We start from the raw sequence: 16,867 nt of genomic DNA on the forward strand, positions 1-16,867 counted from the left end.
TACCTTACTTTTTTCTTGTAGAAAATGTTTAAATTCAAGGAATCTTTCTATTATATCAGAATTGTCCACGTTTATTACGATCTTGAACAGATGCAGTGTTCATTGATTGCTTGTTAACTAATGCATTAACTACTGTAAATTAAATCAAACTTATTGTAAAGTATTTCCCAAAAAATGCTAATAAAAATGAATACATTTATATATTTGGTTTTAAGTGACCACAAGCAATAAAGGTGTATGACTGTCACCTAGAGGACATTTTGAGAAAGGCATTGCAAAGCAAATTACATTTTCTCAATTGATCAATCGTTTAAAAAAAAAAAGTACTTTGAGTTAGTTCTCATCATTTTTGTTTAGGACGAGTTTATTTTATTCATTTATTAGTTCATTTCATGACACATTACATTGCATAATGTTATTGGTGTATTACACATTATTTTGTGTTATTAATACATCAAATGTGTAGCATTACATACACAAAATAAGTAAGCATGAAGTACATAGGGCAGAGAAAATTGTGTCACTGTGAATTTTCTAAGTCAAACTAGTCAAATCAGATCATTTAAGTGGTCAGTACTGAAACATACAGCAACTTTAATCAAGAACTGTTGGATCACTACTAACACACTAAACGGAATCACAAATATAAACATACCCTCAAACACTGTACATACATGTTTTTAATAATGTCTTAAACCTCCTACCCTCTTCAGTAGTTTTCAGTCAAATAATTATATTTGCAATTTAATTAGATGATTTACTTTACATAGAGTTAGTAAGCCATGTATTAGTAACATTAACAAATATGCAATTTAAAATTATATAATAAAACTGAGGGAATCTTACACAATAGTGACTCCCTAATTTCCAGGCATGAACCTGGCACCACCTGCTTGGTAAAAGGAACTACCTCCACCCCCTCTCCCCACACATTTATCATAAATTAAAGAGCAGAGTGGGTGAGTAGGTCAGGAACAGGGAAGACATGTGGAGCCCTTTAATCATTTGTCTATATCTGTCCTATAACTTTAAGTCTGCAGCTTCAATCCTTATGGGTTCTTGCCAGCTCCAGGGACACTTTGGTTTAAATGGAATGTACCAGGCTGGAGATGTTATTCTTGGAGGGCTGTTTGAAGTTCACTTACTTGCAGTGTTCCCAGAGCTAAGCTTTAGATCAGCACCCGAACCACCTTACTGTGAACAGTGAGTCTGGACTGGAAAGTACAGTTAGACAAGTATAAGAGAAACATTAAGAGTCGAATTTGAGAGATTCATTTATTTAATTTCAAAATGCATCTTTAAAATGAGTTGTTTACAAAAAAATAAAAATCACATGTGATTTTGTGGTTAAAAATTTAACTTCAAAAATGTTCCTGTTGTTATTTTTTTCTGTCTTAGATTCGATATGGCAAGCTTCCAGCAGGCACAGACTATGGTTTTTGCCATAGATGAGATCAACAAGAACCCAAAACTGCTTCCTAATATTACTCTTGGTTATCATCTTTATGACAACTGTGTGATGCTAGGAATGGCATTCCGGGCTGCCATATCCCTAGTTAGTGGAACAGAGGAATTGTTCTCTAACCTTAACTGTACTGGCTCACCTCCGGTGATTGGCATTGTGGGGGATTCAAATTCCACTCCCTCTATTGCAATTTCCAGTGTTTTAGGACTGTTTCGAGTGCCTATAGTAAGATGGAAATAAAATGAATAATACATTGTATTTTCATTTGGACATGCTAATTTGCACACACACACACACATATATACATAACGCTTTCATTTCTAAACATTATCATGTTTATTTTTAATGGGAACATAATTCCTACAGTTCTTTAATTTTCTCTCTCTTTGCCTATCCTTTTGTTTTTGCCTTATTAGGTTAGCTATTTTGCAACCTGTTCCTGTTTGAGTAATAGAAAACAATACCCATCCTTCTTTAGAACAATCCCCAGTGATGCCTTCCAAGTGAGGGCTATGGTTAATATTTTAAAACATTTTGGATGGACCTGGGTTGGTCTTATCTACAGTGATGATGATTACGGCAACTATGCCGCTCAGTCCTTTCTTCAGGACATTCAGATATATGGAGGGTGTGTTGCTTTTACTGAAATTCTGCCTCTAAATAACAACCGCAAATATATTGAACATGTAGTTGGAGTAATTCAGGCCTCTACAGCAAGGGTGGTAGTGGTGTTTTCGACTTCGACTTATGTGTTGCCTTTAATGGACGAGGTGGTATTGCAGAATGTAACAAACAGACAATGGATTGCAAGTGAAGCTTGGGCTACTTCACCTATGTTTCACACTCAGCGCCTTTTGCCTTTCCTGGGGGGCACACTGGGTATCGCCATCAGGCGTGGAGAGATCCAGGGACTTCATGAGTTTCTGCTACATCTTCGTCCTAAAAACGATCAACATAATAACATGGTAAGAATTTTCTGGGAGAAAATGTTTGGGTGCAGATTTAACCCTGGAGGCAAAGGAGACAAACAGTGCTCAGGGCAAGAGGATCTGAGCAGCATAGATACAGCTTACACTGATGTCAAAGAGCTGAGGGCATCATATAATGTGTATAAAACGGTTTATGCCCTGGCACATGCCCTTCATGACCTGACGGAGTGTGATGAGGAGAGAGGACCATTCAGTGAAAACAGATGTGCTGACATAACCAATTTACAACCCTGGCAAGTAAGGATTAAAAATACTACTCAAAAAAAAATGATTGGAACACTTAAACAATACAATATAACTTCTAGTGTTCCCTTTGATTTTTGAACAGTGCATATAAAGTGCATATTCAAGGTCCATGAATAAATAAAATGAAATGCATGTAACACCTGTCCTGTCAATAAACTGTACAGCTGGTCCACTACCTACAGAAAGTCAACTTTACCACAGGCTTTGGGGATCATGTGTCATTTGATAAGAATGGAGATGTACTGGCCATCTATGATGTGATGAACTGGCACCCAAGCTCTGATGGATCGATAAGTGTCCGCACAGTTGGAGTGGTAAATGAAGGAGCAGCATCAGGAAAGGTGCTCACACTGGATGAAGATGCAATATACTGGAACTTTAAGATAAAGAAAGTAATTAACATGTTAATGTTTTATTGTAAAAATTTCACAGCTTTATAGTATACTTACTTATCAAATATATTAAATAAGACTACATTTAAGTATATTGTTTTTATACAGGCTCCACAGTCTGTGTGCAGTGAGAGCTGTCCCCCAGGAACCAGACAAGCAACAAAAAAAGGGCTTCCTGTGTGCTGTTTTGACTGTCTGCCATGTGGAGATGGGGAGATTTCTAATGTAACAAGTAAGGAGACAGTTATTTTGTTTTGTTATTGGAGATACCATTAATTTTTTTTTTCTCAATGGCTTTGGCACATTTATGTGCAAATGTCAAAATGGTTTGCTGAAAATTCAAAACTTCATTGCATGTCTGCAAAATGTAGTTACTTACCCAAAACATTTAAAGCTTCAAAACCTAGTAATCATGTCGGTAATTTGGCCAAAGTCACCAAAACATAACATACATTTGTCATCGAGTGAGCCACACTGCTCAAAATGTGTTGTTTTTTCACTCTGACAGGCAATGATGACAATTTTCAGTCAACAACATGTTAAAACTAACATATGGACATTTGTATTTATACATTCAATCATTCATTCATTTTCTTTGCAGCTTAGTCCCTTTATTAATCTGGGGTTGCCACAGTGGAATGAACTGCCAACATATCCAGCATATGTTTTATGCAGCAAACGCCCTTCCAGTTGCAACCCATCTCTAGGAAACATCCATACACACTCGTTCACACACATACACTATGGACAATTTAGCCTACCCAATTGTCCTATACCCCATTTTTGGACTTGTGGGGGAACCTGGAGCACCAAAAGGAAACCCACGTGAACATTGCACTGAAAAAAGTGTTGCATGCAGAACTGTTGCAAACAATTTGTTTGTGTTGAATTTAAACAAACAAATTAAGTTTAGTAATGTTCAACTTAATTTGTTTGTTTAAATTCAGCCCAAATAAATTGTTTACAACCTCTTAACATAAAGAAATTGAGTAAATCCAAGGAATCATCTTTGAATAATTTATTTCAGTGTGGGGTAACATGCAAACTCCACACATAAACACCAACTGACCCAACCGAGGCTCGAACCAGCGACCTTCTTTCTCTGAGGTGATACACAAAAATACTACAAAATAGCATCAATAAAAAAATATTCTTGGTGGACATCCTTTTGCTCTTTTGACAGTTTAAATGAGAATTGACTTAATAGTTTTGAACAACAACCTATATGAAAATAGTTTTTGTCCAAACTACAGAAAGTTGAACTTAATGTTTGCACACATGTGCCAATACATTTGCAATAGGGTATAATAAGCAAATTGTTCAGAGAGCTACTTGTTGTTTTGAAAAGTACACATTCAAATCGAGAATTGAAATTAAGCAATTGAGAAAAACTATAAGTGGTTAGCACTGTCACATCAAAGCAAGAAAGTCGCTGGTTTGAGTCCCTGCTGTGTCAGTTAGAATTGCATGGGTTTTCTCTGGGTGCTCTGGTTTCCTTCAACGTTCAAAGACATGCAGTAGAGGTGAATAGAATAAACTAAATTGGCCGTAGTGTGTGTGTGTGTGTGTTTGTGTGTTACAGAAAAAGAGATTGTATAGAGAGAGTGTATAGGTGTTTCCCAGTACTGGGTTGTGGATGGTAGGGCATCTGCTATGTAAAACATATATATATATATATATATATATATATATATATATATATATATATATATATATATATATATATATATATATATATTAAGGGTGTCACCGAAATCGATCGAAATTTATGCTTGATTTCGATTATCAAATCAAAAAATAGAATCGTCGATGCTGCCACGCCCCCATGTCACGTCAGCTTGTCTTGCCAAGCTGGAAAAAACACGCTTGTTGAAGTGCTTGTTAAACTGTGCAGACGCAGGAAACCCATCGACAAAGCTTAAACCTTCAGGGCTCGACAATAAGCACTGCCCGATAGCCCGGGGCCAGCGTGCGAGACGGCCAGTGTACAGTGCTGCCTTGTTGCCTGACAGATCGAGCCAGAGCTGCATGCTGCGACTGTGTGTCAATTGTGTGCAAATACAATCTTACGGTGCTTTCACACATAGACGTTTGTTTCGGAATCTGTCTCGTTTCCCCCGTTAGCGCGGTTTGTTTGGCATTCATCCAGCAGTTGCGATCGCATCCGCGCCAAATCAACCAGTCTGAGATCGCCTGAATGAGACGGTCTCTGTCCTACTGAGCGGATCGATTGTAGTGAGAAAACAAAACAATGCAACGAATTAACGAACCAGGCTATATCACAGTGTATTATGATCGTGTAATAGCCATATATACGGCTATATGAAGAGAGAATGATGAGCAGGGCGAGATGTCTTTCTTACCGGTAAATGCGAAAGTGAAAGCATGCTGAAATATTACCAAGAGCTGTTTATTCAGCCTGATCTCGGTTTATCCGTCAGGAAAATTGATCGAAATTACTATCTGTTAATTTTTCCATATTTTAATCGTATAATATGTTGTTTTAGGCCTGTTGTTTTGTTCATTTTCGCACTGACAGCTCGAAAGAAAGATTTACATTGATCTGATGCAGTCTCGGTTCATCTGCTATGTCTCTCTATAATTTAAGCCTATAATGCAGAATTCTAGCCAATGTTTCTTTAATAGATTGATTAATTCAATAGATCCATTTTTACAAAACCTGACAATTGAAATGAGGCTCTGTATATATGAGAAAGTCTGACCTCGGCTTTATATTCGGTGACGATGTCTGTGGGTTGTTAAAATTAAAGTGCACATTTTTGCTTATAAAATATTCTGTACACAACTGCTCTAAAGTTTGGGGTCAGTATGATTGTTAAATATGTTAAACTAAGCTTCTTCTGCTCATCAAGGCTGCAATTATTTCTTCATAAATACAAATATTGAAATTTTGCACTACAAAATAACTGTTCAAAAGTAGTTTATCATTTAATTTATTTATTCATTTATTCCAGATGATTTATTCATTTTAAAGATGAAATTTCAGCTTCATTACTCCTTCATTACTATATCCTTCAGAAATCACTAATATTGATTATTATTATATTTATTAATGGCAATGGTAATAAAAGCTATAATGTCTGGAATAATAATTTTATTTAAAACTACATACAATAACAAAGCAGTTATTTAGCCTTGATGAACTGAATAAGTTTTCTTAAAAAACATTAAAAAATTACTTTAAATATATATACAGTGGAAGTCTATATTTATACAGTGGAATTATTAGCCCCCCTTTGTTGTTTTTTTCTTTTTAAAATATTTCCTAAATGATGTTTAACAGAGCAAGGAAATGATGATAGTATTTCTGATAATATTTTTTCCTCTGAACAAAGTCTTATTTGTTTTATTTGGCTAGAATAAAAGCAGTTCTTAATTTTTTATGACCTATTTTAAGGTCAAATTTATTAGCCCCTTAAGCTAATTGTCTTTCAGACTGTCTCCAGAACAAACCGTCGTTATACAATAACTAACTTGCTTAATAATAATAATAATATACTTAATAATTAACTTGCCTAATTACCCTAGCCTGACTGGTTAACCTAATTAATCGAGTTAAGACTGCCTCAATCTTTTAGTTTCACATTAGTACTTAGTCATTTTAGCAAACACCTCAGATACTGTTGGCTGGTTCCTGTTAGTTGTGCACCTTTTTTTTTTACCGACGCCATTATAACGACACAGATCACTGCCTATTCACAAGAAAAAAGTGATTGACAGGTGGTAATTATGTGTGAAACTTGCCTTTATTCATTTACTGTATGATTTGTTTATGGGTAAAACAAAGACCATACAGGTCAGGTAGTTTAAATGGTCGGCTACAAATAATCAATTTGTTATTAATTAATTACTTATTCATAATCTAAAATCGAATCGAATCGTTACAGCCTTAATATATAAACACACACACACACACACACATATATACAGTATATATATATATATATATATATATATATATATATATATATATATATATATATATATATATATATATATATATGCATATATATATATATATATGCATATAAGCAATTTTGATTTCTTTCTTTCTCAGATGCTATTGAGTGCACAGTATGTCCAGACGAGTTCTGGTCTAATAAAGATAAGGATCAGTGTGTACCCAAAGAAGTAGAGTTTCTGTCTTATGAGGATCCCTTGGGCATCTCTCTGACTACTGCTTGCCTGCTTGGCACCTGCTTCTGTGCTCTTGTAATGATCATCTTCTGTCAACATCGTAACACTCCCATAGTACGAGCCAACAATTCAGAGCTTAGCTTCCTGCTTCTATTGTCACTCAAACTGTGTTTCCTGTGTGTGCTGCTGTTCATTGGCCGGCCACAGTTGTGGACATGTCAGTTAAGACATGCTGTGTTTGGCATAAGCTTTGTTTTGTGTGTGTCCAGTATCCTGGTTAAGACTATGGTGGTAATAGCCGTGTTCAAGTCCTCTCGACCAGAGGGAAAAGGGTCTATGAAATGGTTTGGGACAACCCAGCAAAGATGTACTGTCCTCATCCTAACTGCACTCCAGGTAGTAATATGCATAGTCTGGCTATCAAATTCTTCTCCAGCACCCCATAAAAACAGCCAGCATATCAGTTCCAAAATTGTTTATGAATGTGCCATTGGCTCATTGGCTGGTTTTTCTCTGCTATTGGGATACATTGGTCTTCTGGCAGCAGTAAGCTTTCTGTTAGCCTTCTTAGCAAGAAACCTTCCAGATAATTTTAATGAAGCAAAGTTCATCACTTTTAGCATGTTGATTTTCTGTGCTGTTTGGATTGCATTTGTTCCAGCATATGTGACCTCTCCAGGGAAATATGCAGTGGCTGTGGAAATTTTTGCTATTCTTGCCTCAAGTTTTGGATTATTAGGAGCAATATTTGCCCCAAAATGCTATATTATCCTTTTACATCCAGAGAAAAATACAAAAAAAGCCATCATGGGTAGACAAATAACTAAATAAATTGTAATACTTTACTATGGTCTTAAATTGTGAACTTTGTTTGTTGCATTTTATTTTTTATTAATGTACTCATTTTGATCAATATAAGATTATAAAGAGATTTTTTTTGTCCACACACTAGTCCTGTCTTGTCTTGTATGTTGTGCTCAGCTTGAGTTTTCAAGTCTTGTGTTGTCCAGTCCTGTCCAGCCCTGCTCTTCCCTGCCTGCCCAGTCAAGTTTGTTTTTATGTTTTCCTCCTCAGGGTAGTTTTTGTTGCATTTTGTTTTATTTCCTAATTAATAAACCCACATTTTTATCCCTGCATTTGAGTCCTCATCTTTCCCAGACCTCAACCGTGACAGAACAAACTGGCCAAAAGAGGACTCAGCAGACCATGGGCTTATTTCTTTATCCAGCTCTTTCCCAGCAAGAGGATCCCCAAGATTAACCCCTGGCCAGTGAACTGCAGTACCACTGGAAACATCGCCCCTTTAGGGTTTATGCACAAGGCCTCTTTGAAGCAGTCTTGGGGCTTTTTAGTAAACCAACATCATCCATTTCTTTCTGGCCAGATTGGATGGGTCATTTGACTGGGAGAAGCTGGGGAACTTTAAGGCATGGAATTATTGAGAGGTGGTGGAATATATCTGTTTGCAGTAGGGAGCTCCTGCAAAGGGAATTGACCCCTCCTGCAGCCACCACCACCACCTCACAGCCCATGGCCAACCCCCAAGGAAAAACCCACTCCCAAAAGCAGAGGCTGAGGAGAAAGGTATCTTTAGCAAAGGCGGTCAGTGACAGTTCCAGCCCCAGAGTACGCGCCAGTGATGGCTCTTGCCACAGAATGCAGCACAGTATCGGGGGGCGACTCATCCTGTCTTTGTCTGTGTCTCGTCATTGTTGTGAGTGCATGTCCTCGAGTGAGCTGTGCGTTTGTGTCTTTGTAAAGTGAGCATGCTTGCGGCCCGATGTGGCTTGGTTCATGCATGCTCGCTTACTCTTGTTTTTGACAAAGGTGTTAGAGGCCAGAGCTTGCAAAACGACTTCTTGATTTAATCAACATTCCTTCTTATCTACACTGTCTCAGACACAGAGAGACACATGGATTTTTTACCCATTTCACAAAGTGGACACAAAATGGAATAGTTCTTTTTAAATACTTTTAGATTCAACTATATATATATATATATATATATATATATATATATATATATATATATATATATATATATATATATGTATTTAAAATGCAGTTTGAAATATTGAAAATATTGAAAGTTTACTTATTATTGTTTATATATGAATGCTTAGGTAAAGATCAAGCTGGTAAAGATGCTTAGACTTTATATATTTAGAACATTGCCTAAATTAAAAAAAAATTGTAATGTTAAATTAAAAGTGGTTTGGAAAGTGAATTATGCATAAGAAAATAGTTTAACCGTGGACTATGACTATGCAAAAGCTAGGATGACAACCTCCAGTGATCACAGGATCATCCAATCACAATGCTCGATTTAAAAGGCACCATCTATTCAACCTTGGTTTCAAGAGAAAGGATAAAATGTTCTCTCAAAGAAGATATACCAAAAGAGTGGTGGTGATACACATGGTAGTAGTAGTGTGGTTTTCAATGCAAGCGTTACACCACTGAATGTCTACAAGACGAAACAAAAAGATTTCTTGTACATTTCAGGTTATCAGAATTTCTCAAAGAAAAGATAACAGAGTTAGTAATTACAATTCTCAACTTAATCACCTTCATGATTTATGCCTATGCACTTCATTTATTGTACATGTAGTAATGTTAGTTACCCTTGTTTATTCTTTTGTTAATAAACAATTATTTATTACAATTGTGTCTTCCTTATGTTGATAATACAGTAAAAGGTTCAACAAATAGGACAATCTCATATGATTTGATTAAAAATATTTGTTATTTATTTTTACAAAGCTTTCTGGTGCCCCTTTTAAAAACTGTTATTTATTTGATATTTACACACACTTTAAGAGTGGAGTGACTAAAATCTCAATTTTATTTTTAATACTATTAATTTTAATATTCGAGTCAAACCAAATAAATTATCACTACAATAACTGGTGCCATGCATGAGGTTAAAGTATCATTATTAATATCAATACCAAATATTGATGTTAAAATTTGTTATAAAATATTACTACATTAATTAGTGCCCCGTGTGAAGCTAAATTATCAATATTAACAACATCACCACATATTAATTATAATATTTGTGATAAATTTAATTATTACAACATTAATTGGTGCCCCTGTTCTTTTCTGAACTTACCTAGACTTTGTGGCAGGGGTAGTAAACTTGCCCAAGTGGTTAAAAGCAGCTTCAGTTGTAATGTTTGTTCAAGATTCAGAGTTTTTTTTTTATTTATCTTTTTATTCTTTATGTTTTATTCTTTTATAAGGATGAAAATGAGCATTTGTGCTAGCAATCCATCTCTTCCTTGTTTTATGTAAATGAGCAGGATTTGAATGGGAGTCCACATCAGACAGTCCACTGATGCTGTTTTGAACAAATTTTAATGACAAATTAACTGAACTATGTTACTCTGTCGAAAAAAAAAAGTTTTACTTTCATCATTGGCAGAAAGTAGGTCACCATGAGTTATTAACTATTTTTAATGCAAGTTATTGGGGCTTCACCACATTGTAACTCTTTTGGCTGTGAAAAAGTGACAGTGAAGGTGGGCTTGTCAGAGAACAATACATGTTTTACACTGTCCACAACCCAAGATTTACCACTGAAATCGGTTGGCATTTGTACAAGTGACCAAAGGTTTGGCTATAGCAGCCCGGTCATGTATATAGACCCTATGGTGCTCCCGATAAACAATTTTAGTGTAAATGGGAAAGTTGAGGTGCACATTTAATTCTGCAGTGAGTTAGTCAGCTGTGGTTTTAAGTTTTATGGATACAATCCGGGTTGGACATCTCTTTCAGGAAGCTTTTTCTTGGGTCTACTTTTACTCATGTTAAATGTGTCCCATCCTTCTTGGTAGTATGCTGACATTACCCTGGATACCATGACTCCTAACACATCACAAAGACTTGCTGTCTTGATCACGGATGTGCCAGTGAGACACGCACCAAAAATATTCCTCTTTTAAAGTCTATTATTGTATTGCAATATTTTAAGCAAAACTGGGCTTTTACTTTGCAAATTAATCTTTTACACTCCTGTTTATATTGGTTAAATGTGCAACCAATAAAGATTGGACACCAGACTGGTCAAATTTTGTCATTTATCCTCCAACACTAAATTTGTCAATGTTTCAGTTTAATTGCCCAACCCCTGTATATGACAAATCAGTGGGAAGGTGATACTGTCTTTTTAAGGGAGGTACAATAGGCACCACCTGTTATTTTAAAGTAACACCCTTTCCAACCTTCATCATTAATGTGCAAAACCTATTTGGAAAGAGAAAGAGATGTGGATCATTCTAAACATATTCTTGTGTCTGTCTAAATGGATCTCTGCAGATTCAGTCCTCAGATTAGACACATGTCAGCTTCAGGGACACTTCATGTTGAATGGGGTGTACAAACATGGAGATGTTATACTAGGAGGGTTGTTTGATGTTCACTTACTTACAGTTTTCCCACAGCTGAGCTTCAGAGTGCAGCCAAAGCCACCATACTGTGAAAAGCAAGTGTGGTGTCAGAATGATCATAATTAAATGAGTAGTTTCCATGCCTGTTTTGTTTTTGCTGTTACATTGTACTTTTTATGTAAAAAAAAAAAAAAAAAAAAAAAATCACTGTATATTTAACCAGTTGTTTATGTGAATCATTCATGACTGATGTGTGTTCTAACATTTCCCTTTTTTTAGATTCAGTATGGAAAACTTCAAATCGTCACAGACAATGGCTTTTACTATAGATGAGATCAATAATAATCCAAATCTGCTACCCAACATCACTCTTGGATATCATCTTTATGACAACTGTGTGAGACTAGCAATGGCATTTCGGGCTGCCATGTCTCTGGCTAGTGGGACAGAGGAATCCTTCTCCAACTTAAACTGCACTGGCCCTCCTCCGGTGATTGGGATTGTAGGAGATCCAAGTTCAACTCCTTCTATTGCAATTTCCAGTATCCTGGGGCTGTTTCATGTACCTATAGTAAGTTTATAGTAAGAGAGATTTTACACGTACACACACTTATATTCATTTTTCAGTTAAATGGTCATCATTTTACCTCCAAATTTTTCTTTATTCGTTTTTCAATTAAATGTTAAACAAAAAAAAAAAACAATTCCTCTGTGTCTTGTATTCTCCCTCTACTCTAAATAGGTTAGTCACTACGCCACCTGCTCTTGTTTGAGTGACAAGAAGAAATACCCCTCTTTTTTCAGAACAATCCCTAGTGATGCCTTTCAGGTGCAGGCTATGGTTCAGGTTTTGAGGCATTTTGGATGGACCTGGGTTGGCCTTCTTTACAGTGATGATGACTATGGCACCTATGCAGCACAGTCCTTCCAAAAGGAAGTTCAGCTTTTTGGAGGTTGTATCGCTTTTTCTACAATACTGCCCCAGAACAACCCTAGAGAGATTCAGAATATAATGGGAGTCATTCGGGCTTCTACAGCTAGAGTAATAGTTGCAATTTCTACATCATCTTATCTGCTGCCTTTGATGGATGAAGTGGTATTGCAAAACCTGACAGGTAGACAGTGGATTGCAAGTGAAGCTTGGGCCACCACACCAGCATTTCGCACTCCACGCTTTCTGACAATTTTGAGGGGAACAATTGGCATTGCTATCAGACGTGGTGAGATCCAGGGACTTCTTGAATATCTTTTACGTCTCCGTCCTAGCAGTGATCCAAGAAATAATTTGGTGAGAATCTTTTGGGAGAACATGTTTGGGTGCAGTTTTGCATCGCAAACAGTAGGTGAGCAAGTAAAAAAGTTGTGCACAGGACAGGAGGATCTGAGCATCACAAACACAGCATACACTGATATTTCAGGGTTGAGAGGCCCTTATAATGTTTATAAAGCAGTTTATGCCCTGGCACATGCACTTCATGGACTGATGCAATGTGAAGAGGGGAGAGGACCATTCAGTGGGAACAGCTGTGCTGACATAACAAATCTGAAACCCTGGCAGGTAAGAACCACTGGTACAGTGTAGATATTTTCCAGACAAATAGAAGAGCAGAGCTATATTTAACAATAAAAAAATGCTTTATATATTTAATTTAAATTTCAGATAAATATTTAACTCCTGTTATTTCCACAAACTGCAGCTAATCCACTATCTACAAAAAGTGAACTTCATCACAGGCTTTGGGGATCGTGTGTCATTTGATAAGAATGGAGATGCTCTGCCCATCTATGATGTGATGAATTGGCAACCAAGCTCTGATGGTTCAATACGAGTCCAAACAGTTGGTGTAGTAAATAAGGGAGTGACATCAGGTATGGTGCTCAATTTGGTTGAAGATGCAATATACTGGAACTTTGAAACAAAAAAGGTAAATAGACATTACATGTCAATGTCACCATGAAAAGTCAAACAAGAGTAAGTTAACAGAAAACCTTAAAAGAAATTACCAGATATTACTTTTTTTTTTTTAGCCCCCGCAGTCTATGTGCAGTGAGAGCTGCCCCCTAGGCACCAGAAAAGCCAGAAGGAAGGGTCTTCCTGTATGTTGTTATGACTGCCTGCCATGTGGAGATGGAGAAATTTCTAATAGAACAGGTGAAGAGATTATTAGCAAATATTAAAACAATTTCAGTGTCCTCTAAAATTATTTTTTTTATTACATTCAGATGCAACTGAGTGCCTGGTGTGTCCATATGAGTTTTGGTCCAATAAAGAAAAGGATTATTGTGTGCCCAAACAAGTTGAGTTTTTATCCTATGAGGATCCCCTGGGCATCTCTCTGACCACTGCTTCCTTGCTAGGCATCTGCTTTTGTGCTCTTGTGATGGTCATCTTCTCTCATCATCATAACACTCCCATAGTACGTGCCAACAATTCAGAGCTTAGCTTCCTGCTGCTGGTGTCACTCAAATTGTGTTTTCTGTGTGTGCTGCTGTTCATTGGCCAGCCACAGTTATGGACATGTCAGTTAAGATATGCTGTCTTTGGCATAAGTTTTGTCCTGAGTGTCTGCAGCATTTTGGTTAAGACTATGGTGGTAATAGCTGTGTTCAAGTCATCTCGTCCAGAAGGCAAGGATGCAATGAAATGGTTTGGACTACTTCAACAAAGATGTACTATTCTAGTCCTAACAACCATTCAAGTTGTTATATGCACAGTATGGATATCAAATGCATCGCCAACACCCCATAAAAACCACCAGTACATCCGTTCTAAAATAGTATTTGAATGTGCCATTGGCTCAGTGGCTGGTTTTTCTTTGCTGCTGGGATACATTGGACTATTGGCAGCAATAAGCTTTCTGTTAGCCTTTCTAGCCAGAAATCTTCCGGATAATTTTAATGAAGCAAAGTTTATCACTTTTAGCATGTTGATCTTTTGTGCTGTTTGGATTGCATTTGTTCCAGCATATGTGAGCTCTCCAGGGAAATATGCAGTGGCTGTAGAAATTTTTGCTATATTAGCTTCGAGTTTTGGTTTACTGATGGCCATATTTACCCCAAAGTGCTACATTATTCTTTTACATCCAGAGAGAAACACCAAAAAAGCCATCATGGGAAGATAATTGCAAAAATTGCTGTTTTCCATTATTACACAAAAGAGACTTTTCATGAGAGAAGCTTTCTTATATAAAAAATGTATATGTATGAAATGCATATGAAAAGCTAGAATTTAAATGACTTGTCCTTTTTCATGTTTAGGTACAAATGACACACTTTTGGATGGCCAGTGTAATTTACTAGGAAAAGTCTAATTTCATATTTTACATTTATGTGAGTAATTACAGAGGAGGATCTACACATGCTTAATGATGTCACAAAGAAGGACCACCAATATTTATAATTAAAGTCATGTTGAAATAAGCCACCTCAATTTCTTTATACTGTAAAATCACATTTTTTTTTAGAAATCACCTATTGGTAAAGCTTGTAACCATGCTTCAGTTAGTAGCACTTAAGTATAAGGACCAATTTTATTTAAGTTGCTTAATAGCAGTGGTATACAAAGTACTTGAAAACCATACTTGAGCAAAAGTTCAGATACCTTACTAGAAAATGAATTTGGTAAAAGTTAAAATCACTGCTTAGAAAATTACTTGAGTAAAAGTTTAAAGTATCTGATATTTATTGTTTCCCAGAGATGGGTTGCAGCTAGAAGGGCATCCACTGCGTAAACCATAAAACTAACCACTGGTTAGTGATTCATTTCCAGTGGCGATCCCTGACTAATGAAGGGACTAAGCTATAAAAAAAATGACTGAATTATATTTAATGTATTTAAGTATCAACAGTTTTTTTAATTTTTTTTTATTTAATGCTACTCAAGTACTGAAAGTAAAAGTTAATGCTGCCAGTAAATAATAGCCCCTTTCACACAGTGATACCGGTAATTATCTGGAAAATTTCTGGAACGACTTTACCGGTATATTTATCGGTATATTCGCCTGTTCACACAGGCGAGGACGTTACGGATTTTTTTCCAGAAAAGACCGTTCACACATTCATTCCAAAATACCGGTAAATTCTGACATCATTCACCACAAATGAGCCTTAAACGGCTGCGCTTGTATTTGTAAATATTTGACTACATTATAAACTCTGTGGATGATCAGTATTGTGAACAACTTCGATGAAAACATATGGAAGATCACTTTCGCATGTCGAGATGTTCATGATTTGTGCGTGTGCTGGCGCTTAAAGGCTGTTTCACAGGCACACGCAAAGCTTGAAGGTAAACAAACAGCGGCTTATCATAAGCATCTTATCGATTATTATTTACACAGTTGACATTAAGAAGAACATATAAACGTTATCTCACTAACTTCTAGCCGCTACATGCGTCTGGGAAAATATTCAAAGGGTTTTATTCTCATAAACCGCACGGACGTAAACGCGTCTGACTGTTCTGATTGGCTAAAGCAGACGTCTCACGTCAGCACGTTCTAGACGTGCACGCGCTCTTTCCGGCAATCTTCCTTCTGCATTCACACAGCGCAGCATTCCGGCAAATTACCGGTAATGTTACAGCTTCTCTTTCCGGAAAATAGCCAGAACGAATTTACCGGTATTTTCAAAAAGGACCTGTTCACACATACAACCTTTCCGGAAAATTGCCGGTAATTTTCCGGAAAGGTCTGTATGTGTGTGTCATGTTTACCAGCGAACAACCACCAGATGTCGCTGGTAAACACACACACACTTAGAACTACACTTTTCCTGGACTACATCTTAATACATGCTCTTCACCCACACACCTGCTTTCTCATTTAGCTTGATTTACATTCACACCTGAGGACTTTCAGAGACTGATTAACACACACTATTTAAGCCACACATTCACTCCTTCAGTTTTGCCTTTGAGTCTTGTTCACTGTAAAGTAGCATTACAACGCGTTTTCCTTTTCTTGTTTTCCCTGTGTTTTGAACCTAGCCTTGTTTATTTAGTTATCCTTGTCTGCCGCCTGCCTTTCGACCTCTTGATTGTTAAACTGACTACGATTCTGGATTGTCCTCACATACCTGTTTGCTCCCGTATTGACCACTGCTTGCCTGACTGTGAATAAACCTGCATATTGGATCCTACCTTCTGTTGTGGTGTTACTCCCCGGCATTATAGTTTGAAAGGGGCTAATGAAGCATGTTCCATGCACTGTTTGAGCAACCTGA

The 16,867-nt window shown here is 36.7% G+C and overlaps 2 protein-coding genes across 2 annotated transcripts; both read left to right on the forward strand.

Annotated features, from left to right (window-relative positions):
* The first annotated feature begins 971 nt into the window (after positions 1–971).
* olfcq13 (olfactory receptor C family, q13) lies at positions 972–8,756 on the forward strand. Its single transcript, XM_001332781.9, has 6 exons — positions 972–1,203; positions 1,399–1,690; positions 1,882–2,691; positions 2,865–3,092; positions 3,201–3,324; positions 7,171–8,756. The coding sequence occupies exons 1-6, from the start codon at positions 986–988 to the stop codon at positions 8,079–8,081; spliced, it is 2,583 nt and encodes an 860-aa protein (XP_001332817.5). The 5' UTR covers positions 972–985; the 3' UTR covers positions 8,082–8,756.
* A 1,743-nt stretch (positions 8,757–10,499) lies between these two features.
* olfcq14 (olfactory receptor C family, q14) lies at positions 10,500–15,058 on the forward strand. Its single transcript, XM_009293750.3, has 6 exons — positions 10,500–11,739; positions 11,924–12,215; positions 12,387–13,202; positions 13,342–13,569; positions 13,673–13,796; positions 13,868–15,058. Exons 1-6 carry the CDS (start codon positions 11,522–11,524, stop codon positions 14,764–14,766), a joined length of 2,577 nt encoding a protein of 858 aa, XP_009292025.1. The 5' UTR covers positions 10,500–11,521; the 3' UTR covers positions 14,767–15,058.
* The last annotated feature ends 1,809 nt before the right edge of the window (positions 15,059–16,867 follow it).

The sequence above is a fragment of the Danio rerio genome, chromosome 18 (genome assembly GCF_049306965.1).
Source record: "Danio rerio strain Tuebingen ecotype United States chromosome 18, GRCz12tu, whole genome shotgun sequence".
NCBI classification, from domain to species: Eukaryota; Metazoa; Chordata; class Actinopteri; order Cypriniformes; family Danionidae; genus Danio; species Danio rerio.